General features: G+C 52.8%; 1 protein-coding gene across 1 annotated transcript; it reads right to left on the bottom strand.

Moving 5' to 3' along the window:
• LOC119957497 (germ cell-less protein-like 1) lies at positions 1 to 25,801 on the bottom strand. Its single transcript, XM_038785601.1, has 5 exons — positions 25,429 to 25,801; positions 23,569 to 23,644; positions 19,441 to 19,586; positions 11,075 to 11,162; positions 1 to 1,328 (listed from the first exon to the last, which is right to left on the bottom strand). Exons 1-5 carry the CDS (start codon positions 25,548 to 25,550, stop codon positions 1,200 to 1,202), a joined length of 561 nt encoding a protein of 186 aa, XP_038641529.1. The 5' UTR covers positions 25,551 to 25,801; the 3' UTR covers positions 1 to 1,199.
• Between the last annotated feature and the right edge of the window lie 1,113 nt (positions 25,802 to 26,914).

A 26,914-nucleotide genomic window follows, 5' to 3' on the forward strand; every position in this document is an offset into this window, starting at 1 on the left:
TGACCAGGGTTAAACTCTTTAATGGCTCCCCAATACAGCGTGTCGCTCACACACAAAGCAAACTTTGCAATTCAATGCTGCAAACTGTTCAGAATGGGACATCTGATCCACGTTCTCCTCACTCTCGCTGTCGGAGGCACAGAGGGGAAAAACCCATTCTAATATCATCCAACTTACCACACGCTCAGGTGAACTGAGTGGAATTTGTATTTATTTACACTGTAGGATTGGACAGTCTGAGATGGGTCGATACCTTTTGGTAAAAAAAAAGTAACACTTGTATTTCCAATCTGCTACCTGCTGAGGGCAGTGTAGCTCTGCCATGAGCTGAGGGCTGTGTAGCTCTGCCAGGAGCTGAGGGCTGTGTCGAACGGGGGTTGAAGGAAGGCTGTTCTTGGTGACCCAGACGAGCAAGATGTCAAGATGTTGTCTGAAACTGCTTCTCCGATCCTGATTCTGGAATGAGGGGGTAAGAGGAGCGGCCCGCACTCCCTCCACAGCCGCACATAGCTGCCTGGGTCCCAGGGGTGACACCCCCCCCCACTCAATGCCCGCTGTCTGGGTGGTGCGGGGAGGGGTGCGCACGCAATCGTCTCGGCTGCCAGCCAGTAAACCGGCAGCGTCTGCTGAATTCAGCCCCCATCACCTTCCGCTCTGTCGTCCGCCGTCAACCTCTCCCCAGCTGGTTTTGGAAAATTGGGAGCTGGAACGTCAGGGCTGTCCGTGCACAAGTCCCAGGAAGGAGGAGGCATCAGCGATGGCTCGGGTGGGGGGGGGGGGGGGGGGGGGGGGGGGGGCTGTGTGGAAGAAGCCTGGGGGAGGGAGGGAGGCGCGTTTAAGTTCCCGTTGAAGGTCGGTGTATAAACAATACAGTCGCCCAACAGCAGCACACGTCAGCCCGATTGCAAACTTGGTCGCACCTTCGACACCTGCATTTTGGAGACAGTGAGGCACGGACAGGTTGCTTTGGAAGCACGCCCCCATTCCCGATACTGCCAGCTTCCACACGCTTCACTGCAAGTCTCCCCTGCAGCCTGATCATGCCAGGTGGCAATACACGCCGCAGGAGGCTGTACAAACCAGGGCAGCCGGTAGTTGTGGATGGCATTTCCCCAGGGAGTAGTGAACTGGCAGGAGTTTCCGCCACCATTTCAAAGCAGGGCGAAGCCGCTCGGGGACAGAGATTCCTGAAGGGCCTCTCAGTTTTCACCGTCTACCGGCTGCTCATCAAGTTCAGGCTTTGGCTCTGCTGACGTGTAACGGAAATTGCAGCAAATGTAGAGTGGGAACATCAGGAGCCTGCTGTCCAGATTCAGTACAATCTGTTCCTGCATTCAAACACAAACCAGTGTAAGCAACAGAGTGGGGAGCATGGTAACAAGAGCGAGCTTAATAAAGGCTGGCAAACATGGATACTCTGTGTTATTACAAACCTGCTGATCCGATCTGTCTGAAAATAAAAGTCAGCCGGGGCTTGGGATGACTTGGGATTCGGGGTGATTTTGACAGTTATGGAATAAGTTGGGAATCTTAATAATAATCTTCATTGTCACAAGTAGGCTTACATTAACACTGCAGTGAAGTTACTGTGAAAAGCCCCTAGTCTCCACATTCCGGCGCCTGTTCGGGTACGCAGAGGGAGAATTCAGAATGTCCAATTCACCAAACAAGCACGTCTTTCGGGACTTGTGGGAGGAAACCGGAGCACCCGGAGGAAACCCACGCAGACACGGGGAGAATGTGTAGACGCCGCACAGACAGTGACCCAAGCCGGGAATCGAACCTGGGTCCGTGGCGCTGTGAAGCAATTGTGCTAATCACTGTGCCACCCAGATCTGGGAATAAGTTATGATTTGGGATGAATTGGGGGGGAAGGTTAGGATCTTCTGAATGCGGACTCACAGTCAATCTGGAGCTCAGTGTTCAGATGATGCTGCCTTTCAATTGAGACATTTAAGTCAGTCTGTCTGTTCAATGGACATCTCTGAGGCCTGAAGAGAAGCAGGGCAGGTCTTCCAGCATGGAATACATTCTCCATGGATCAGAATGAAACAGATGACGGGAGGAGGATGGAAGGGAGTCTTTCTTTGATCTTTTGAGAACTCAGAACGACAATCTTTCATTCCTCCAGCGTGACGTGCAAAGGGATTCAGTCTCTGCGCGTGAGTTAAGAATGAAATGGTTATTTTGTGAACTTGTCCAGCCTGGTTTTCAAATCCAGAGTTTAACCGACTGATTGAATCAGACATCTGCCCAATTCTTTCACTTCCACGTGTTTGGAATCATCACCAGCAAATTATATCTCGTGGCCAATCAACAGCCAAACTGCCTTGGGAAAACCGAAATGAAATGAAAATCGCTTATTGTCACAAGTAGGCTTCAAATTAAGTTACTGTGAAAAGCCCCTAGTCGCCACATTCCGGCGCCTGTTCAGGGAGACTGGTATGGGAATTGAACCCGCTCTGCTGGCCTGCCTGGGTCTGCTTTAAAAGCCAGCGATTTAGCCCAGTGTGCTAAACCAGCCCCGAGTGATCCCATTGCACATTGCCAGATCGTCCCTTGGGTATCTAAGCAGAGGTACCCCCAGCTTCTATAGCCAAGGTGTTCAACTGGGACAAAGTGTGAGGGCAGTGCCAGATACATCCAGGGAAACCCCTCAGTGAGCAGCTGGTGAAAGCTCTGTCACTGAGCACTAGTACATCTGTGTGTCCATTCCACGCAGGAGAACAAAGGTACGGATTTCCACGCAGGAGAACAAAGGTACGGATTTCCACGCCTCCTTTGTGCTTCCATCACTGCTCAAAACTTACCGGACACAGAAAGGGTCTGAGTGGTTTTGAATATAAATCGCTGTAGGCAGGCTTCCTTAAACCCTGTGAGTATCCATGGGTAGAATCCCGCTAGCAGCATGCTAGCACAGTGGTTAGCACAGTTGCTTCACAGCCCCAGGTTCGATTCCCGATTTGGGTCACTGTCTGTGCGGAGTCTGCACGCTCTCCCCGTGTCTGCGTGGGTTTCCTCCCACAAGTCCAAAGATGTGCAGGTTAGGTGGATTGGCCAAGATCAATTGCCCTTAGTGTCCAAAACGGTTGGGTTGCGGGGTTAAGGGGATAGGGTGGAGGCGTGGTCATAAGTGGGGTGCTCTTTGTAAGGGCCGGTACAGACACGATGGCCGAATAGCCTCCTTCTGCACTGTGAATTCTATGATTCTATGAAACTTACAGGATTCTGCGAGGCCTGGATAGAGTGGACGTGGAGAGGATGTTTCCACTTGTAGGAAAAACTAGATCCAGAGGACACCATCTCAGACTAAAGGGACGATCCTTTAAAACAGAGATGAGGAGGAATTTCTTCAGCCAGAGGGTGGTGAATCTGTGGAACTCTTTGCCGCAGAAGGCTGTGGAGGCCAAATCACTGAGTGTCTTTAAGACAGAGATAGAGAGACTTGACTTCCGGGCGGCGAGCGAGGAGGTCGCAGGGAGAGGGGCTCCCGCAAGCGGTAGACAAGAAGAACAACCCCCCCCCCCCCCCCCCCCCCCCCGACAGGCCGGACGGCGGAGGAGGAGCGCCGGCAGAGGAGCCGGAGCGGGAGCCGAGGAGCCGGAGCCGAGGAGCCGGAGCGGAGGAGCCGAGGAGCCGGAGCGGAGGAGCCGAGGAGCCGGAGCGGAGGAGCCGAGGAGCCGGAGCGGAGGAGCCGGAGCCGAGGAGCCGGAGCGGAGGAGCCGGAGCGGAGGAGCCGGAGCGGAGGAGCCGGAGCGGCAGCGGAGCGGCGACAGGGGGGCCCAACAGCAGCAGGTCCATCCCCTCTCCCTCCCCCCCCCCCCCACGCGGGCCAGGAGCGGTGCGGCGGCGGCGGCCCCTCTTCTCTCCCCCCTCCCACGCGGGCCAGGAGCGGTGCGGCGGCGGCGGCGGCCCCTCTTCTCTTCCCCCCCCCCCCCCCCCCCACGCGGCCAGGAGCGGTGCGGCGGCGGCGGCCCCTCTTCTCTCCCCCCCCCCCCCCACGCGGGCCAGGAGCGGTGCGGCGGCGGCGGCCCCTCTTCTCTCCCCCCCCCCCCCCCCACGCGGGCCAGGAGCGGTGCGGCGGCGGCGGCCCCTCTTCTCTTTCCCCCCCCCCCCCAGCCAGCAGCGGGGACCCCCCCCCCCCAGCCAGCAGCGGGGACACAACCCCCCCCCCCCCCCCCAGCCAGCAGCGACCACCCCCCCCCCCCCAACCAGCAGCGACCACCGGCCCACTCGCCCATCCCCCCCCCCCCCCCCCCCCCCCCACTGCTGTGACCACCACGTGGCAAAGACAAAGGGACTCTCTCTCCTGGTTGAGTGGGGAAAGAAGACAAAAGAAAAAAGAGACTTGTATTTCTGTTCTTCCCAAAAGAAAACTGGTAAAGAGAAAAGGGGTAGGGGAAATAAATTAAAAAAAAAAAATATATATATATATATATATACATATATAGATATATAATAATAAATAAAATAAAAATAGGGTGCGGAAAAGGGGGAAAAAGAAGAACAAGGAGAGAAGAAAAGATGAAGGGGAAGGGGGAGAAAAAAGTGCCAGAAGGGAGCCAAGAGAAAGGGGGCACCGGAAGTAGACTGGGCAAAGGGAAAGCCAGCTCGGGCGAACGAGTCAACACGCGAAGCGGCGGGAAGGATGCTTCGCCGCATCTAGAAGAGCTGGACGGGCGGGGCAACCTCTCCCCTGGGGTTAGAGGGGGGCGTGAATTGGAAGGAAGCCTTTGCCGAGGTGGTGAGGGAGCAGCTGCAGGCATTCAAGGCAGAGTTAAAAGCAGACGCAGAGGCCGCAGCACAGGCAGCAGTGACCAGGGCCATGTCAGGGGTGCAGCAGGTTCTGACCAGATTGGAGAAGAAAGTGGATGCCCAAGGGAAGATACTGGAAGCCCAAGGGAAGATACTGGAAGCCCAGGGGGCAACCATTAAAGAGCTGGAGAAGGCAGCGACTGACGCGAGCGACCGGGTCATATCCCTGGAGAGGGGAATGGTGAAACTGAGTGCAACACAGGGGAGCCTGAAGGGCAGGGTAGACGACCAGGAGATCAGCTCGAGAAGGCAAAATATTAAGATAGTGGGCCTGCCAGAGGGGATAGAGGGTAGAAATCCCACAACATTCGTGGCTGCGATGCTGGGCTCCTTAGTGGGGCGGGAAACTTTTCCCACCCCACCGGAAATGGACAGAGCTCATCGGTCACTGCGCCCGAAGCCCAAGGAAGGGGAAAAACCGAGAGCAGTTATAGCCAGACTGCACCGGTACCGGGATAGGGAGACAATCCTGCGCTGGGCCAAGGAGAATAGAGCCTGCAATTGGGACGGGCACGCCATCCGAATCTACGAGGATTTTGGAGCGGACATAGCTAAGAGACGGGCGGAGTTCAACAGAGCGAAAGCAGCTCTCTATAAGAACAAAGTACGTTTTGGTATGCTGTACCCAGCAAAACTCTGGGTCACATACCAACACAAGGAATATTTCTTTACAGCCCCTGCCGAGGCGAATAGATTCGTCGAGGAGCACGGGCTGGAAAAACGCCATGGGAAGTAGGGACGAGGGGCCCATGGCAAGGAGACACGTCATGCCGACGGGGGGGGTGGGGAGGGGCGAGGCAAAGCCAGCCCCCTCCCCCCTGGCAGGAACACCCAGAACGGAAAACAACCCAATGCCCTAGGGCCCGCTCCAGGTGGGAGGCCAGGCCCCGGCACGAGGGAACGGGAGTACTGGAGAGGGGAGAGGGGAAGCGGGACAGCAACCTCCGAGAGGGGAGCCACCGTGCTAGCAGGAAAGCTAGCGAAGGGGGCGCGCAACAGAGCAGGGCCGCAGCGCACCCCCAACAGGGGGGAAGGCGCCAGGCAGGGGAGGGGGGGGGATCACCCATCAAAGGTGGGAGAGCAAATGGGGACAGGAATGGGGGAGAGAGGGGCAATGGAGGGGTACACAGGGGTATCCCCGAAAGGGATAGAGCGGGGGGGGGGGGGGGCCCCCGGGGGGCGAGAGACCAGGGAGGGGAAACGCAGGGACGAAGGGACAAAAGAGGCCAGTAAGGGAATAGGGCCACAAAGTGCCACAGACAAGGGCTCGAAACAGGGAACTGCTGCAAGCACCCACCCAGTACGGTCTGTGGGTGAAGGGGCCCCCCGGAGTGCAGGGGACTACCCGCGTGGCGGACACAAAGTGGACGGCCATGGCGGGTGTCCCCGGGACAAGGGGGAACCCCGGAGCGCAGGGACCCGACCGCATGGGGAGAGCAGTGATAGTGGACATCCTGGACGGCCCCCTAACATAGGGAAACCCCAGAGGGCAGGGGCGCGTCCACCGGACAAATATGGTTAACCCCACAGGAGCAAGGGGGCAGAAGCCCCCCACCAGAATAGTCACCTGGAACGTAAGGGGACTTAACGGCCCAGTGAAGAGATCTAGAGTCCTCACCCACCTTAGAAACATGAGGGCCGACATAGTCTTCCTCCAAGAGACGCACTTGAGGGAGCAGGACCAACTGCGGGTAAGAAAGGGCTGGGTGGGACAAACCTATCATTCCTGTTATGGGGCAAGGGCCAGGGGGGGTGGCGATCCTGATTGGCAAGAGGACAATGTTTAGGGCGACAAAGACGGTTACGGACCCAGGGGGACGGTATGTCATGGTCAGCGGGGCCCTGGATGGGGCGCCGGTAGTTCTAGTTAACGTGTACGCGCCCAACTGGGACGACACGAGCTTCATCCAAAAGACCATGGCAGAAATCCCGGGACATAGCGACGCACCGACTAATCATGGGGGGGGACTTCAACTGTGTACAGGACCCAACGACGGACAGATCAAACCCCAGAACGGGGAAAACCTCAAACATGGCAAGGGAACTCAGCCACTATATGGAGCAGATGGGAGCAGTAGACCCCTGGAGATTCGCCCACCCGGGGGAGAAAGAATTCTCTTTCTTCTCCCCAGTACACAACGTGTACACCAGAATTGACTTCTTTGTGGTGGGGAAAACGGTGCTTCCAGAGATAGACAAGGTGGAATACTCCGCAATTGTGATATCAGACCACGCTCCACACTACATGGATGTGCGGCTAGAGACGGGAAGGGCCCAGCGCCCCAAATGGAGGTTGGACGGTGCCTTACTAGCTGACAAGGCCTTCAGCGAAAGGATAGCGCAGGCCATAGCGGAGTACACTGAGATCAACCAAAACGGGGAGGTCTCATCCTCCACGTTCTGGGAAGCGCTTAAGGCCGTACTAAGAGGGGAAATCATAGCCTACAAAGCGCAAAGAGATAGGGAGGAAAGGGTGGCTAGGCAGAAGCTGGTCGACTCCATACTGGAGGTAGACCATAAATACTCCGAGGCCCCGACTGTAGAACTCCTGGCGGAGAGAAAAGAATTACAAAGGAACTTTGACCTGCTCTCCACCAGGAAAGCAGTACACCAACTCCGCCAGGCACGCGGGGCCCTATACGAACACGGAGACAAAGCCAGCCGCCTGTTGGCACACCAGCTGAGAAAGCAGGCAGCCAGCAGAGAAATTGCGCAAATCAGAGATACCAGAGGCACGTTGGAAACAGAACCAGAGAAGATTAACAAAACCTTCAAGGCCTTCTACCAAGAGCTGTACACCTCAGAGCCCCCAACGGGGAAGGCTGGGATGAACCGGTTTCTTGACGGACTGAACATACCAGTTGTGGGAGAGGGCAGAAAACGGGATCTGGAAGCACCACTAGCACTGGGAGAGATCATGGAGAGCATTAGCTCCATGCAGGCGGGGAAGGCGCCGGGACCGGACGGATTCCCGGCGGACTTCTACAAAAAATTTGCGACAGCGCTGGCCCCGCACATGCGGGAGATGTTCACAGACTGGCTAGCTAGGGGCACGTTGCCACCCACGTTAGCACAGGCCTCAATCTCGCTGATACCTAAGAAAGACAAAGACCCAACGGAATGTGGGTCATACAGACCCATATCTCTGCTGAACGCAGACGCCAAAATACTGGCCAAAATCCTAGCCAAAAGGCTAGAAGACTGTGTACCTGAGGTGGTCACAGAGGACCAGACGGGCTTTGTCAAAGGTAGACAGCTGACCGCGAACATCAGGCGCCTGCTGAACGTGATAATGACCCCCTCCGGGGAGAGAACACAAGAGGTGATCGTCTCCCTGGACGCAGAAAAGGCCTTCGACAGAGTCGAATGGATATACCTCATAGAGGTACTGGAGCGGTTCGGGCTTGGAACAGGGTTCACCGCTTGGGTAAAGCTCCTGTACAACGCTCCCATGGCGAGTGTACAGACCAACAATACCAACTCCCAATACTTCCAGCTGCACAGGGGCACCAGACAAGGATGCCCACTGTCCCCGCTGCTGTTCGCACTAGCAATCGAACCGCTAGCAATCGCGCTCAGGGCAGCAAAAAATTGGAGGGGGATCCGAAGGGGAGGTAGAGAGCACAGAGTCTCACTCTATGCGGATGATCTGCTCCTCTATATCTCGGACCCACAAAGCAGCATGGACGGAATCATCGCGCTCCTGAAAGAGTTTGGAGCCTTCTCGGGCTACAAACTCAACATGAGCAAAAGTGAGATCTTCCCATTACACCCGCAAGGGGGGGGGGGGGGGGGGGGCAGCACTAAAGGGGCTGCCGTTCAAACAAGCCTGACATAAATTCCGCTACCTGGGATCCAAATAGCCCATGACTGGAAAGGGATCCACAAATGGAACCTCACCAGCCTGACGGAGGAAGTTAAAAAGGACCTGCAAAGATGGAACCACACTCCCGCTCTCCCTCGCGGGGAGAGTTCAGACGATCAAAATGAACGTACTGCCCAGGTTCCTCTTCCTGTTTTAGATCCATTCCGATCTACATCCCCAAGGCCTTTTTCAAAGCGCTGGACAAACTCATCATGGCGTTCGTATGGGGGGGTTAAAAATGCTAGGATCCCAAAGAAGGTCATACAAAAAACAAAACCAGGGGAGGGTTAGCCCTCCCGAATCTACAATTCTACCACTGGGCAGCAACAGCCGAGCGAGTAAGGGGATGGATCCAGGAGCCAGAAGCTGAGTGGGTGCGTGCGGAGGAGGCCTCCTGCATGGGAACCTCCCTCCGGGCCCTCGCCACGGCAGCACTCCCATCCCCACCCAAAAAACACTCCAGCAGCCCAGTGGTGACAGCCACCCTCCAATCCTGGAACCAACTGCGGCAGCAACTTGGCCTGACCAAAATGTCGAACAGGGCTCCCATCTGCAACAACCATAGGTTCAAACCAGCACTGACCGACGCCACCTTCAAAAGGTGGAGGCAGGACGGGGGGACACTGACAGTCAGGGACCTATACACGGACGACAGGATCGCAACACTGGACGAACTGACAGAGAAATTTCAGCTAGCTGGGGGGAACGAGCTACGGTACCTGCAGCTCAAAACTTCCTACGAAAGGAGACAAGGACGTACCCACAACCGCCACGACAGACACTACTGGAAGACCTACTGGACGCAAGTATCCTAGAGAAAGGGAACTGTAGTGACATGTATGACCGACTGGTAGATAGGGACGACACCGTACTGGATGCAACAAGGAGGAAATGGGAGGACGACCTGGGATGGAGATCGGGTGGGGACTCTGGAGCGAAGCACTGCATAGGGTCAACTCCACCTCCACGTGCGCAAGGCTCAGCCTGACGCAACTAAAAGTGGTACATAGAGCCCACTTAACAAGAAACCCGTATGAGTAGGTTTCTTCCCGGAGGTGGAAGACAGATGTGAACGGTGCCAAAGAGGCCCGGCCCAAACCACGCCCACATGTTCTGGTCTTGCCCCAGACTCGTGGAGTACTGGACAGCCTTCTTCGAGGTAATGTCCAACAGTGGTGGGAGTGAGGGTGGAGCCATGCCCGATAGTGGCGGTCTCGGGGTTTCAGAACAGCCAGATCTATTCCTGGGGAGGAGGGCAGACGCCCTTGCCTTTGCCTCCCTGATCGCCCGCCGTTAGAAATCCTGTTTGGCTGGCGGTCAGCAGCACCGCCCAGAGCTGCGGACTGGCTGTCCGACCTCTCGGAATCTCTCCAAATGGAGAAAATCAAATTTGCCATCCGAGGGTCGGACGACGGCTTCCACAGAACGTGGGAGCCATTCATGCAACTGTTCCGGGACCTATTTGTGGCCAATGTACAAGAGGAAGAATAGTCGGGGGAAGGTAGCGGGAGGGGGGGGGGGCTACAGGTTCGTTACGGGGGTTCGATGGCTAGCTAAGGCCCAAAACCAAGCTAAATAAACATGTTGAGGGGGGGGGGGGGGGGGCGCAGTTACTACTACGAAGATGCTTACCTGTAAATATGTATGTTAATTTTTGCGTGTTTGTTTTTGTTTGTTTTTTTTTTGTTTCTCTCTCCTAACAATTTGTAATTTGTTCAATATAAAATACGAAAACTGAATAAAAACATTTATAAAAAAAAAAGACAGAGATAGATAGGTTCTTGATTAATAAGGGGATCAGGGGTTATGGGGAGAAGGCAGGAGAATGGGGATGAGAAACATATCAGCCATGATTGAATGGCAGAGCGGACTCAATAGGGCAGCACGGTAGCATTGTGGATAGCACAATCGCTTCACAGCTCCAGGGTCCCAGGTTCGATTCCGGCTTGGGTCACTGTCTGTGCGGAGTCTGCACATCCTCCCCGTGTGTGCGTGGGTTTCCTCCGGGTGCTCCGGTTTCCTCCCACAGTCCAAAGATGTGCAGGTTAGGTGGATTGGCCATGCTAAATTGCCCTTAGTGTCCAAAATTGCCCTTAGTGTTGGGTGGGGTCACTGGGTTATGGGGATAGGGTGGAGGTGTTGACCTTGGGTAGGGTGCTCTTTCCAGGAGCCGGTGCAGACTCGATGGGCCGAATGGCCTCCTTCTGCACTGTAAATTCTATGTAACTCTATGATAGGCCGAGTGGCCTAATTCTGCTCCTGTGTCGTATAAATTACTGTTCATAATTCTTGCGCTAACGCCTCGTAAAGCAGAGTTTTTTCAATAAGAGGAGGGATTTATATTGAGACTGCAGAGTTCCACATTTCCCTCCCACCAGGTACCAGTCATCTTACCTGGTCCTTTTCCAGTGATAGAATCTGGTAGCCCACTGTCCGACTGCAGATCACCTTCCCATTGCTGTCGAAGGATGCCAGCCTCAATCTGCAAGAGAGCATTGATGGAGAGCAAGATCAGGTCAGCATCAGTCCCAGGCTGCACTGTCGAAACTCTACGTTTCTCAGTCCGATCTTCCTCAATCTCCTCGCTCTAGTTTGGAACATTCCAGGCCTCGCGTTCCCGAGTCTCTGCTCCATTTCAGAGGCAATCCTCCTGGTACCTGGACACGATTATTCCAGGATTATTCTGCATCTCTGCATTTCTGAGCAGCTCTTGCCCATCACACTCGCAGGCATTATGAAGTCAATAGGTTTTTCCTCACATCCCCTCTCAACCCCCTGCCCCTTACCTTAAATCATCCTCCCCGGTCATTGATCCCTTCATCAAGTGGAAAAGTTTCTTCCTGTCTACTCTACCTATGCCCTCATAACTTTATGCACTTCAATAATGTCCCCCCCTCAGTCTCCTCTGCTCCAAGGAAAACAACCCCAGTCTATCCAATCTCTCACCATAACTAGCACTCTCCAGCCCAGGCGCCATCCTGGTAAATCTCTGTTCCCTTTCCCGTGCTATCACTTCCATCTTGTCTGAAAAGTGGGCAGCAGGGAAGGGGGAAGAAGGGTAGAGAATGGGGCGCTATTTATCTATTCCTTCTGCTCGGCACTTTTGATACCCACGAAGACATGCGTGGGATTCAATCCACCGCCCTGTCCCCACGCCACCCCACCATCTCTCTCACACCTTGGAGCACTGGAGTATGAGAGAAAGCTGGCTCGAAATGTAAAGACAGAGGGGGAGGAACTTTTATAAATATTTGGCAATGAAAAGAGTTATCAAAGTGAGAGTAGGTGCTGACGAAAGTGAGTCTGGGGAATGGATAATAAAGAGGGGGCAGATGAATTGAGCGGGTATTTTGCATCGGACTTCACTTTCGAGATTACAATGAACACCCCAGGAATAGCTGTAAATCAGGAAACGGAAGGGAGGGAGGAACTCAGCCACCTGGGTACTGAGCAATGTGTTGGGCTGACCAATTCCCTGGTCCAGATGGACTTCACCCCGAGGGCCTAAAAAGGCTCATGAGATAGTTGATGTGTTGGTTTTAATTTTCCAAAACTTCCCAGATGGAGAACTTAACGGGCAGCACGGTAGCACAGTGGTTAGCACTGTGGCTTCACAGCGCCGGGGCCCCAGGTTCGATTCCCGGCTGGGTCACTGTCTGTGTGGAGTCTGCATGTTCTCCCCGTGTCTGCGTGGGTTTCCTCCGGGTGCTCCGGTTTCCTCCCACAGTCCAAAGACGTGCAGGTTAGGTGGATTGGCCGTGATAAATTGCCCTTAGTGTCCAAAAAGGTTAGGAGGGGTTATTGGGTTACGGTGGAAGTGAGGGCTTAAGTGGGTCGGTGCAGACTTGATGGGCCGAATGGCCTCCTACTGCACTGTATGTTCTATGTATCTATGTAGATCCAGGGAAGGCTCCATTAGATTAAAAAATAGCAAATGTAACACCTTTATTCCGAAAGGGAGGGGGACAGAGAGCAGGAAACCTCAGGACAGTTAATCTCAAAGGCAAAATATTAGAAGCCATTATCAGATACATTATAGCAGGGAACTTGGGAAAATTGAAGGCAATCGGTCAGAGTCAACATGGTTTTGTGAAAGGAAATCATGTTTAACCAATTTATTGGAGTTCTTTGAAGAAATAACCTGTGCTGTGGATAAAGGGGAACCAGTGGATGTACTGTACTTGGATTTCCAGAAGGTATTTGATAAGGTGTCACATCAAAGGTTATTGGGTACAACAGTAGCTCCTGGTGTAGGGGGTAACATATTGACATGGATTGAAGACTGGTTAGCTAACAGGGAACAGAGAGTAGACATAAATGAGTGTTTTCCGGTTGGTGAGGATGTGCTGATTGGTGTCTCACAGGAATCAGAGCTGGGGCCTCAACTCTTTACAATTTATAGAAATGATTTGGATGAAGGGATGGATGCCAGATTTTCTGATGACACAAAGGTGGGTAGGAAAATTAGTTGTGAAGAGGACGTAAGGGAGCTGCAGAAGGATAGAGGCAGGTTGGACGAGTGGGAAAAGATCTGGCAAATGGAGGATAATGTGTGCCAATATGAAATGGTCCATTTTGTCAGGAAGAATGAAAAAGCTCATTGTCTAAATTGTGAGAGATTACAGAGCTCTGAGGCGCAGAGAGATCTCAGTACATGAATCACAAACGGTTAGTCTGCAGGTACAGCAAGTAAATAGCAAATGTTATCATTCATTGTGAGGAGAATTGATTCTAAAAGTCGGGAGGTTCTGCTTCAGTTGTACAGGACAATGAGGACACCACCTCTGGAGTAATGTGCACGGTGTTGAAGGAAAGATGTGACTGCATTGGAAACGATTTTCCCAGACGAATATCAGGAATGGGCGGGTTGTATAATAAGGAAAGGTTGGAGAGGTTGGGTTTGCACTGACTGGAGTTTCGAAGAGTGAGAGGCGACTTGATTGAAACATCTAAGATGCTGAGGGGCGTTGACAGGGTGGGTGTGGAGAGGATGTTTCCTCTTGTAGGAGAATCTAGAACTCGGGGTCAATAAGGGGTGGCCCATTTCAGACGGAGATGAGGAGAATTTCTCTCTCAGAGGGTGGAGGGTCTCGGGAACTCTCTTCCTCAAAGGGCAGGGGAGGCAGAGTCTGGGAATAGTTTTAAAGGCAGAGCTGGAGAGATTCTTGATGAACAAGGGGGTGAAAGGTTATCAGGGGGTCGGCAGGAATGTAGGGTTGAGGCCCACCACAATATCATCGACAGCGGGTGAAATACCTTCCGGACCTGTCAGAAAGTTTGGAAAATTGGGACGATTTTCATTGGGGGAAAGAGGATTAAGTGGGGGTGGGGGCCAAACCTGTCCAGGTTTGAGACCCACGGAAGGTCCTGAGAGAAGAGTGTCTTTGTTCATTGAATCAAGGGGGGATATGGGCCGAACATTAATAATAGTAATAATCTTTAGTGTCACAAGTAGGCTTGCATTAACACTGCAATGAAGTTACTGTGAAAAGCCCCTCGTCGCCACATTCCGGCGCCTGTTCGGGTCCACAGAGGGAGAATTCAGAATGTCCAATTCACCCAACAAGCACATCTTCCGGGACCTGTGGGAGGAAACCGGAGCAGCCGGAGGAAGCCCACGCAGACACGGGGAGAAGGTGCAGACTTCACACAGTGATCCAAGCCGAGAATCGAACCCTGGCGCTGTGAAGCAATAGTGCTAACTGCTGTGTTACCGTGCCGCCCAATGAAGGACAGGTTGGAAATATTGTTTCGACAGAGGGGTTATTGAAACACGGAATGTTTTCATAGCAGTGGCTCTTGAGGGAGGGAGTAGAACACTGTTTGAAAGGAAGAATGTGAAAAGGTGCAATGAAGGGTATTCTGGCCAGAGACAAAGAGCCGATTGGCTTTCCGAGACCTCATTTCTCCTCACTGAAACTCTCTTGGTCGGTATTTTAGCGGGACCTTTATCTCATTCGAAGTGCCGAACACGCCCATCAAAATTGCCGACTTGGAGAATCTGATGTCAGCTCGTGGCAAAGGCAGATTTCATCCAAGTTTCATCGAACACACGTTTCACTGCCAATGTGCTCCTGCCATTCCTGATGACTGAATACTCCCTCAGTCCCCTCCTGCCCGCACTAAACAAAGCCAATATTGCTACAATTTTATCAACAGCGCATTGGATGTGTGAACCGCATATCATTCCCGCGTCAGTCACCTGCTGGAGCTGGAATGAGCGAACTCAACTCCGCAGCATTAAACAAAATACAAACTAGCTCTGCACTCCCAGTAAATATCAGGCGCTAACATATTCACTACTCCAGCTTCATCCTTCGCCTCAATAAGCAGCAGGTTCAGTCATTGCCCTGTGACATAGCCGTGACAGACTGCAATCAAGGCCAGAGACACCCAGGATTTGCTGTCTCTGTACACTGCATCATTATTTGGATGGAGAGGTGATAAATCAACTTAGCGATGCCAAGGCAGACATCACTTTCATTGTTACAAACACATTTATTGCCACCAGGTGAGGGAGCCTCTTCATGAATAATCGTTCCAGCACTCCGCTTTCTGGATGAAGCTCACACACCATTCAGCTAATCATTTCAAATCGAAGATCGGCAGAGTTCTACGATCCAAGGAACGGTCTGCGATCAGCCACGATCTTCCTGAATAACAGGGAAGGCTCATCGTAGAATTCACACAGTGCGCAAGGGGCCTCACGGTAGCATGGTGGTTAGCATCAATGCTTCACAGCTCCAGGGTCCCAGGTTCGATTCCCGGCTGGGTCACTGTCTGTGTGGAGTCTGCACGTCCTCCCCGTGTGTGCATGGGTTTCCTCCGGGTGCTCCGGTTTCCTCTCACAGTCCAAAGATGTGCGGGTTAGGTGGATTGGCCATGCTAAATTGCCCGTAGTGTAAGGTTAATGGGGGGATTGTTGGGTTACGGGTATACAGGTTACGTGGGTTTAAGTAGGGTGATCATTGCTCGGCACAACATCGAGGGCCGAAGGGCCTGTTCTGTGCTGTACTGTTCTATAGTTCTATAGGAGGCCATTCAACCCATCGTGTCTGCACCGACCCTCTGAAAGAGCACCCCACCCAAGTCCACTCCCCTGCCCTACCCAATAACCAACACATCTTTGGACACTAAGGTTCAATTTAATGTGGCCAATCCACCTGACCTGCACAACTTTGGACTGTGGGAGGAAACCGGAGCACCCGGAGGAAACCCACGCAGACACGGGGAGAAGGTAGCAGGGTGGCACAGTTGGAAGCACAGCTGCTTCACAGCTTCAGGGTCCCTGGTTCGATTCCCAGCTTGCTTCACTGCCTGTGCGGAGTCTGCACTTTCTCCCCGTGTCGGCGTGGGTTTCCTCCGGGTGCTCCGGTTTCCTCCCACAGGTCCCGAAAGACGTGCTTGTTGGGTGAATTGGACATTCTGAATTCTCCCTCTGTGTACCCGAACAGGCGCCGAATGCGTGACTGGAGGGATTTTCACAGTAACTTCAGTGCGGTGTTAATGTAAGCCGACTTGTGACACTAATAAAGATTATTATTATTAAAGGTGCAAACTCCACACAGACGGTCACCCGAGGTCGGAATCGAGCCCAGGTCCCTGGCTCTGTGAGGCAGTAGTGCCAACGTGCCACCTCAGGGACGGCTTGAAGAGTTGAATGGTCTGCTCCTGTTGTTCTGTGCCAAAGTCCTACAGCATTGTTGTTACGACAGTCCCACGGCATGTCACCAGGACATCAGAACAAGCGGTACCTCTAACTCAGCATCCTTGACATGCTGAAGGCATTTACTCCTCCTCCTCCTCCTCCAGGTAACACACACGTGGAGAGCACTGGTAACCATGGACGTCCACTGGATGGTCCATCATTAAGCTTTGCAAAGCACTGCAGCGTTTATCGTTGCTTTCTGCAGTGTTGGCAGACCAGGAAACTCTCCCTCTCTGACCGGCTGCCATCAGACGTACCCAAAGGATTAACAGGCCGATAATCAACCTGTTCGATCACGTCATGAACACACCTTCCCTGGTCACCAAGTCCTGGAATAGAACTCAAGCCAGAGGTTCTGGCCCAGAGGTAGGGAGATCTCTCACTGCCCCACGGAAACATAATCGACACCAAGACACATAAAAAATAGGCAAAGTTCCAAGAGGTAGGTTTTAAGAAGCATTGTAAGGGTGGAGAGACAGATCGAGAGGTTGAGGGAGGGGGATTACAGAGGTTGAGGCCCTGGCAGCTGAATGCACGCCTGCAGACGGCAGAGTGATTAAAATCGGTGTTGCGCTCGGGGCCAGAATCGAAGGAGCTCTGCGATCTGGGAGGGTTGTCGGGGCGAGGGTAGGCGGTCACCCAGATAGGGAGGGACGGGATTACATTGGGATTTGAAAACAAGGGTGAGAATTTTGAACATTTATTGAAAGATAAGAAAACGGGTCGATATGCAAGTCAAGCACCAGCGGTTTTTACGTCATCATTTGGGGAAAGAGTAGAAAATCCTGCCTTTGCTGCTGTGACCCCGCACAGGTATTTGTGAACAAAGGAAAGTGTCTCCTCCTTGCTATGCATGACGGTTAATCGCACAGAGATACAGAGTGGCGGGTCCCTTGGAGTACACCAGGCTGTCTGAGACTGTCACCCAGTCTAAGATGCACAATGATCCATGGAACCATCCCCTCAAATGGTGCAGCTCCAAGCAACAAGCAGGGACAGCCACCGAGTGAAGATTCTTGATTATTCTTCCCCAGGGTATCATTTTGGCGAATTCACCGATAGCAGGTTGTAATCAGGATCCTCTGGAGAGGCTGTATGAGGTCCCGGGAGAGGCAGAGACGATAAGACACGTCGAGTCGGACTTAGTTTGGAGCGGAGACCGAACTTGTCCAGGCTGCCGGCTGGATCTTCATCACTCTGCTCAATTCTTCCCTCATCCGTAGGCCCTGAGCCATGTAACGTGGGTACGGCAGCATCACGGTTATGTTGCGGTGGTGATCCAACCTGGGGGGGGGTCACCACACCTCAGGCGGGGAGGGGCGAGGGGGCATGGGTGAGAAGGTGGGGCCTTCATGAATAACGTCAGTCAGTACGGGAATTGAACCTGCGCTGCTGGCATTGCTCCGCCTCATAGACCAGCCATCCAGCCCACTGAGCTAACCGACTGGGGGTCAGAGAGACGCCAACAGCGCGGGTTCAATTCCCCGTACCGGCTGAGGTTTCCTCCTTCTCCACCTTGCCTGAGGTTCAATCGCCATCAGTCAGCTCTCAAAGGGGAGAGAGGCCTCTGGGACTGTGGTGAGTTCCATTTCACAGACACAAAGTGATGGGCAGTTTCCTTTCACAGACGAGTACCTGCGAAGCAATTGCCCGGGGTTATTTGGTGCAGTGTTTCGATCATCGTAGGCTCTCCGACCCTAACTTCACTGTCACGGCAGGAAGTGAACCTTTCCGTTCAGATCGATAAACATCCTGAAGAATCACACTGCAATTGGTACGGCCGCATTTGGAGTATTGCGTACAGTTCTGGTCGCCTCATTATAGGAAGGACGTGGAAGCTTTGGAACGGGTGCAGAGGAGATTTACCAGGATGTTGCCTGGTATGGAGGGAAAATCTTATGAGGAAAGGCTGATGGACTTGAGGTTGTTCTCGTTAGAGAGAAGAAGGTTAAGAGGTGACTTAATAGAGGCATACAAAATGATCAGAGGGTTGGATAGGGTGGACAGCGAGAGCCTTCTCCCGCGGATGGAGGTGGCTAGCACGAGGGGACATAGCCTTAAATTGAGGGGTAATAGATATGGGACAGAGGTCAGTGGTAGGTTTTTTACGCAAAGAGTGGTGAGGCCGTGGAATGCCCTACCTGCAACAGTAGTGACCTCGCCAACATTGAGGGCATTTAAAAGTTTATTGGATAGGCATATGGATGATAATGGCATAGTGTAGGTTAGATGGCCTTTAGTTTTTGACTTCCCATGTCGGTGCAACATCGAGGGCCGAAGGGCCTGTACTGCGCTGTATCGTTCTATGTTCTATGTTCTATGACTGCACCTACACCTGAGCAGGCCGGATCAAATTCTCCCGGCAGAATGAAACTGCACTGCCACCTTCCTGATGTGTGACCACCACCACATGTTTACTGTAGCAAAACCTAGCTTCCAGTTGGACAAGTATGAGCCTTGGGGTGCTGTTACAGGAACTGCTCCCGCCCAGGAATCACATATCAGAACGGGGTGGACAAGAACTGAAAGTTTGTTTCCTGACATTTACTTTCACATTATCCTTGGACGATGCTGTGAGGTTATTTGTGGGGAGTGGCATTGTGGGGAAAGTTGGTTGTGTGTGTGTGTGTGTGTGTGTGTGTGAGGAGGACTCGAGAGGTGGTGGTGGTAATGGGGGGAGTTGGGCGTAGCAGGAGGAGAGAAACACGGCTCTGTCGGCACTGGCACCGATCGTTCAGCCACCACCGTGAGGCTCCGCAACGTTGCTCAAATCGGGGATCTGAATATTCCCGCTGTGACCCGGCCCCAGACATGGGGAGCACCAATCTCAAAACAGAAACCACTTCATTGTCCAATTCTAATGCATATTTTCACCGATCTGACATAATTAATTATTCGCCCACTCCCCCAGGTGCAATGTGATTTAAGATTTCCTCCCGGAATATTTCAGGTGAAAGGCACATGTACATTATGGTTCCTCTGATAACAGCCTCCGAGATTCACCGTCAAATCTCCCAGCATGCTTGGTTGAAGACACAAATCCAACTCTTACCTAAAGGCGATGTTTCTGCGAGGGAGCAGGCTGACGGCCCCATTGCAAGGCTGGCTCAGGCTGTTCCTCTTGAATATGATGAATCGATTGGTGTACGTGACCAGCAGGTCAAAGCCAAAGCTGAAACCAGTCCATCGCCAACAGTACTGGGAGCAGAGAAGAAACAGCAAATGAGTGGCTCTCAATGCGTTACCCCGGCAAACAACCTCTTCCAACATCATCACTCGCGAGGAGCCCACATCGCAACAGGAGTGAGGATTCAGGGAGAGGAACTCTCTCCCAAGTTGACCGGGTATTAAATGTACCAATAGAGCTATTCAATATTTTCACACTGTACAGGTTTCCAGCCAGACTCTATGCAACCAGCTGAACAGTTTGGGAAGTTAGAGAAAACGGGGCCATGCTGGAGAGTGAGGCGGGGAGCAGGCGATGCTTGTGTTTGAGAGCTGGGCTTTTCCCCAGTCGCGGAGTAGATTCTGGGCAGGGATAGGATCTGGGAGGGAACACAGTGGAAGTTGGTCTCTGTACTCTGTGTAATCGTGTCACGTTAAACCAGTTGTGAATCATCGGAATCTTTTCTGCTGCTTAATTTGGTTGAGGGATATTCACCTCTCAGTCAAGGAGGACCAGGAGGCTGGAGTTTAAACAGTGCGAGAGGAGGAACTGTCTGGATTGTGGGGGAATCGAGGACCGGGGGCTGGAGTTTAAACAGTGCGAGAGGAGGAACTGTCTGGATTGTGGGGGAATCGAGGACCAGGGGGCTGGAGTTTAAACAGTGCGAGAGGAGGAACTGTCTGGATTGTGGGGGAATCGAGGACCAGGGGGCTGGAGTTTAAACAGTGCGAGAGGAGGAACTGTCTGGATTGTGGGGGAATCGAGGACCAGGGGGCTGGAGTTTAAACAGTGCGAGAGGAGGAAATGTCTGGATTGTGGGGGAATCGAGGACCAGGGCGCTGGAGTTTAAACAGTGCGAGAGGAGGAAATGTCTGGATTGTGGGGGAATCGAGGACCAGGGGGCTGGAGTTTAAACAGTGCGAGAGGAGGAAATGTCTGGATTGTGGGGGAATCGAGTGAGTCTCGAATGAATTGCGGGGATGGGAAGGAGGGGACTACATCTTGTCCCGATGTTCTCGCCATGAGAATGAAGGACAGTTTGTGTTCTCCTTCCCATAACGCTTAGGAGCAGAATTAGGCCACTCGGCCCATCGAATCTGCTCTGCTATTCAATCATGGCTGATATTTTTCTCATCCCCATTCTCCTGCCTTCTCCCCATAACCCCTGATCCCCTTATTAATCAAGAACCTATCTATCTCCGTCTTAATACAGCCCAGTCCATCGCACAAACCTGCCTCCCATCCATGGACTCCATCTACACCTCCCGCTGCCGGGGGAAAGCAGGCAGCATAATCAAGGATCCCTCCCACCCGGCTTACTCACTCTTCCAACTTCTTCCATCGGGCAGGAGATACAGAAGTCTGAGAACACGCACGAACAGACTCATAAACAGCTTCTTCCCCACTGTCACCAGACTCCTAAATGACCCTCTTATGGACTGACCTCATTAACACTACACCCTGTATGCTTCATCCGATGCCAATGCTTATGTAGTTACATTGTATATCTTGCGTTGCCCTATTATGTATTTTCTTGAATTTTGTTCAATTCCCTTTTCTTCCCATGTACTGAATGATCTGTTGAGCTGCTTGCAGAAAAATACTTTTCAATGTACCTCGGTACACGTGACAATAAACAAATCCAATCCAATCCAATCCAAAAAGGCACTCAATGATCTGGAGTTTTAATCTAACCGGCAGGGAGTTCGCCTGATGTCCACCCCAACACCAGCCAACAGAACCACTGGCTATGTCCTCCTTCGCTGTCAACCCACCTTCAGTACAGAGAAGAGGAAAGGGGAGAGGGGACAGAGGTGCTGACCGTTTCTGTGGTGACTGTCCCTTACTCTGCTGTGTTGTCCTTCAGGGTACAATCACCACAGCGGCGAACAATTTTGGTCGACTTGCTGAACAGTTTTCAAAGCAATTGGAATGATGAAGCACGGAATGAGCTCGTTCAGGGGCTGGTTTAGCTCACTCAGCTAAATCGCTGGCTTTTAAAGCAGACCAAGTAGGCCAGCAGCACGGTTCGATTCCCGTACCAGCCTTCCCGGACAGGCGCCGGAATGTGGCGACTAGGGGCTTTCACAGTAACTTCATTGAAGCCTACTCGTGACAATAAGCGATTTTCATTTCATTTTCATTTTGGTGCCTGGGCTAGCTCTCCAAGAGACTTTTGTTCCCTGTTCTTGTCCCACTGCCCTGCTCTTATGAAGTGAGATTAAGCAATTTAGGCCGAAACGCACTGGAGTTCAGAAGAATGAGAGGAGATCTAATTGAGGTACATAAGACACTAAAGGGGATTGACAAAGAAGACGTGGAGCGGATGTTTCTCCTTGTTGGGCATTCTAGAACCAGCGGGCCAGCCAGGAGGAATTACTTCATTCTAAGGATCGTGAATCCGTGGAACTCTACCCCAGAGTGCAGTGGAGGCCGGAACAGGGAACAATTCCTCATCTGAGGAATCGGTCAAGTGAAGCTTCTAGGAGCTGCTTCTGATACAATCTACCCTCTCTTCAGGAAGGAGACCAAGGCAGTCCACAGTATGCCAGATGTGGCCTCACCAACACCCTGTACAGCTGCAGCAAAACTTCCCAATTCCACTTTCCTCATCATCCGCGTGCGGCTTCGACACTCGGAGGGAGTGCAGGCCGCCCCTCTTATCCCTCATTCCAGAATCAGGATCAGAGAAGCAGTTTCAGACAACATTCCATTTGCCTTCCTCATCACTTGCTGAAAAAAATGAAAATCGCTTATTGTCACGAGTAGTCTTCAATGAAGTTACTGTGAAAAGCCCCTAGTCGCCACATTCCGGCGCCTGTCCGGGGAGGCTGGTACGGGAATCGAACCGTGCTGCTGGCCTGCTGTGTCTGCACACGTAACGTCTTGTGAGTCATGTACCAGGGCACCCAGATCCCTCTGTACTGCAGACTTCTGCAAACCCTCTCCATTTAAATAACATGCTGCTTTGCCATTCTTCCGTTCCCTTTGCCCATGCTGTTTGTGACTTGCTCCAGGAACTGCCCTCCCTTTCAGAGGGCCCCTGAGAGCCATTGCTATGTATCTGGATGGAGGCCAGGCTGGGTAAGGACGGCAGATTTTCTTCCTCAAAGGGTGTTTGTGAACCAGACGGGGTTGTTGTTTTAAATGACAATCGGCAAAGGTTACACGCTCAGCATCGAATTTAATTCCAGGATTTTCACTGAATTTAAATACCGCCACCTGCCACACTGAGATTCAAAGCCCGGGTCCCCAGATCGTGCCCTGGGGATAACTACGTGTAAGTCACTGCTGCCGCCAGTGCAGTGTGGCGCTGGACTTGTTACCCCATTCACCACTTGTGTGCTGGTCCATTCCTGCTGTCGAAGCCACTCTTGACCCCACCCGAACCACTTGACCTGAATCTGCGGACCCAGGATCGAGCGAGATCTGAAATCTGGTCGAGCTGCGATCCCGAAGCCCTGTCCCCCACACCAGGCTTTGGGCAGAAGAAGTCTGATGAACTCAGACTGCAGGATCCTTTCATGGCAGGAATGTATATTTTAATATCTCAACGCTGCACGGGCAAAGGAAAACCATTTTCAAAAATCAATCATTCTGCTGCTTATAAATGCAAAGGCTCTCTCTCTCGTCTTGCACAAAGCCGGAGCTCATCAGTTAGTGTAGTGTCACTGAGTAATCTGTCGGGAGAATTCAGAGAAAACCTCCTCCACCCAGGGATTGGTGAGAGTGTGGACTCGCGACCAGTGGCAGCGGTCAAGGGGAATAAGGTTTATGTGTTTAAGGGGGATTCGGTAAAAACACACGAAGGAGCAAAGAATAGAAGGAGAAGAGGACGGGGGGGTGATGGAGAATGAGACGAGGCCGCACCGCAGTTTACACACTGGCTTCAACAGTTTGTTCCAATGCTGGGATTTTGTGCACTTAATGAATTCTGGCAGCTGCTGAAGACTGACTCTAACTTGTTCAAAGCCTGCTCATAAAGAGGTCACTTTCTTCACTCACAGCACTTACATCTCCGTCTTTTGCTAGTTTCCTCCCACACCGCATGCTGTGTACTTCAAACTCTTCTCTGTTGATTTCCTTTGGCCTGCACAGAACAAATTGCAAAGTGTTTAAAGTTCGTGCAACGCAATCAATATTCGTCAGAGCACTTAAAAACAAAAATCCAGGCTCAAACTGCAGGACAATACGGAGGGAGTACAGCACTGTCAGAGGGTCAGTACTGAGGGAGTGCAGCACTGTCAGAGGGTCAGTACTGAGTGAGTACAGCACTGTCAGAGGGTCAGTACTGAGGGAGTGCCGCACTGTCAGAGGGTCAGTACTGAGTGAGTACAGCACTGTCAGAGGGTCAGTACTGAGGGAGTGCTGCACTGTCAGAGGGTCAGTACTGAGGGAGTGCCGCACTGTCAGAGGGTCAGTACTGAGGGAGTGCCGCACTGTCAGAGGGTCAGTACTGAGGGAGTGCTGCACTGTCAGAGGGTCAGTACTGAGGGAGTGCCGCACTGTCAGAGGGTCAGTACTGAGGGAGTGCCGCACTGTCAGAGGGTCAGTACTGAGGGAGTGCCGCACTGTCAGAGGGTCAGTACTGAGGGAGTGCCGCACTGTCAGAGGGTCAGTACTGAGTGAGTACAGCACTGTCAGAGGGTCAGTACTGAGGGAGTGCCGCACTGTCAGAGGGTCAGTACTGAGGGAGTGCCGCACTGTCAGAGGGTCAGTACTGAGGGAGTACAGCACTGTCAGAGGGTCAGTACTGAGGGAGTGCCGCACTGTCAGAGGGTCAGAGGGAGTGCGGTACTGCCAGAGGGTCAGTACTGAGGGAGTGCCGCACTGTCAGAGGGTCAGTACTGAGGGAGTGCTGCACTGTCAGAGGGTCAGTACCGAGGGAGTGCGGTACTGCCAGAGGGTCAGTACTGAGGGAGTGCTGCACTGTGAGAGGGTCAGTACTGAGGGAGTGCTGCACAGTCAGAGGGTCAGTACTGAGGGAGTGCTGCACTGTCAGAGGGTCAGTACTGAGGGAGTGTCGCACTGTCAGAGGGTCAGTACTGAGGGAGTACTGCACTGTCAGAGGGTCAGTACTGAGGGAGTGCTGCACTGTCAGAGGGTCAGTACTGAGGGAGTGCCGCACTGTCAGAGGGTCAGTACTGAGGGAGTGCCGCATTGTCAGAGGGTCAGTACTGAGGGAGTGCCGCACTGTCAGAGGGTCAGTACTGAGGAGTGCCGCACTGTCAGAGGGTCAGTACTGAGGGAGTGCTGCACTTCAGAGGGTCAGTACTGAGGGAGTGCTGCACTGTCAGAGGGTCAGTACTGAGGGAGTGCCCCACTGTCAGAGGGTCAGCACTGAGGCAATGCTGCACTGTCAGAGGGTCAGTACTGAGGGGGTGCTGCACTGTCAGAGGGTCAGTACTGAGGGAGTGCTGCACTGTCAGAGGGTCAGTACTGAGGGAGTGCTGCACTGTCAGAGGGTCAGTGCTGAGGGACTGCTGCACTGTCAGAGGGTCAGTACTGAGGGAGTGCCGTACTGTCAGAGGGTCAGTACTGAGGGAGTGCTGCACTGTGAGAGGGTCAGTACTGAGGGAGTGCTGCACTGTCAGAGGGTCAGTACTGAGGGAGTGCTGCACTTCAGAGGGTCAGTACTGAGGGAGTGCCGCACTGTCAGAGGGTTAGCACTGGGTCGTCGGTGTCAGTGCGAGGTATGCAGGTATATTCGTGGAGGTGAATGCCTGCTCAATGCAGTCAAATCCCCCGTTGACATTTCCTGCCCCTGTTGGCCATTTCGTGGGAAGATTCAATCTTGCCCAGTTGAGGAGGATGCACTTTAAAAAACTAACTTCATGAATATTTGTCGTGAAGAAATCAAGTGTGATCACCTACCCCAAGTCATTGTCCTGTTCGGTGCGTAGCATGGAAAACCACTGTTGCTTATACACTGCCGCAAGCCAGCCTGGGAAACAGAGTTCACTGTTAGATTGACACTCATACTGCCCGACTCGCATTGACAGGGGCGGCCCAGCGTGTGGGGCAGGCAATGTCGCACACACGCTTCCGCAGACTGCCGTGCTGACACGGGCTGAATCAACGCTGTCAGAGAGCCAACACTTCACCGGAGAGCTTCCAACGCCCCAGAGTCCCTGCCAGTTAAACAGCGCACAGAATTATTACACAGCAACATTAAAATAATCTCCGTTTTGAATTTGCAGTCGTGATTTTTGTGTGAGTTTGGACTTCAGCGTGCAGTCTGCACACGCCACAGCGCAGTGGCATTGAATTTTCAGAGGTGCTGAAAGATAATCTGCGAGTTCCATTTCCCCGCACTGTCCGGCATTGGCTGGGCATTGGAAAGAGTTGGTAAGAGCCGGCATGATTGGCATCGGACTGTGGCTGGCTCCTGGGGGTAACACTAACCATTAGTTAACTCGGAATCGAAGCACAATCTGCAATCATTCTCTGTCAACTGAAGCAAAGCCTATGGCTACAGGGAGCTCCTCAGTACACCCCCAGTGTTTTCACATGGCGTTTGTGGACCTACTGAGAAGGAGCAGCGTTGGAAAAAGCACTCCTTCATCGCAGTCTCCGATGTAAGTCAACACGTTTTAGTTTCCCGAACTGGGGAATATCAGTTAGATGCCAGGGAAGATGTAGGCCAGGATTTTACCCCAGGGCGTGCCTCACTCTAGCAGATTCAGTGGGCTGTTTAAATTGCTGTTATTTCAGCACAGCAGCAATATCCCACCAGCATGAAGGGCTGTAACGTCCTGGCCAGTCTCTCTCAGACTCGAGGACACCCCAAGTTCATGAAAGGTGCTCCAGAAAGGGTTACTTCTCTATTTATATTAAAATCCCTCCTCGGCCTTACCTCGTTCGATTCTCAACCCTCCCGAGGCCCTCTCCCCTTCCGGGGCCTAACCGTTAGGAGCCGTCCCCTGACTGCTGAGCTCCAAGCTGCACCATTCCTTCCCCTGTTCCCTCGGACTCTCCTCAGAGTGTCTGCCTCCTGGCTCTCCTCCCTCTCATCGTTCCTTCACGGACTGTTTCACCTCCCCGCTCGCTGGGTTTCCCCACCCACCTTGCGAGGGCGATTGGATGTGACTGAGCATTGCCTTCACCCACAAACGTGCACGAGAGAATCGCAACAAGCAAAATAAATCACCAGAGGGCGAACGCCATGCAACATGGTCGAGGTTTGCACGCTCGTTCCACCAACGTGATGCTGGCCCTTTATTTCCTCAGGGAGATGGGGAGAAGCCGGACCCGCTTCCCTCGAGCAGAGATTTGATAGAGGTGTTCAAAATCGGGAGGATCTGGACAGAGTCGAGAGGGAGAACCGTTCCTATCGGCGGAAGGATTCGGAGCGAGGGGG

Source organism: Scyliorhinus canicula, chromosome 26, assembly GCF_902713615.1.
Source record: "Scyliorhinus canicula chromosome 26, sScyCan1.1, whole genome shotgun sequence".
Classification (NCBI taxonomy): Eukaryota; Metazoa; Chordata; class Chondrichthyes; order Carcharhiniformes; family Scyliorhinidae; genus Scyliorhinus; species Scyliorhinus canicula.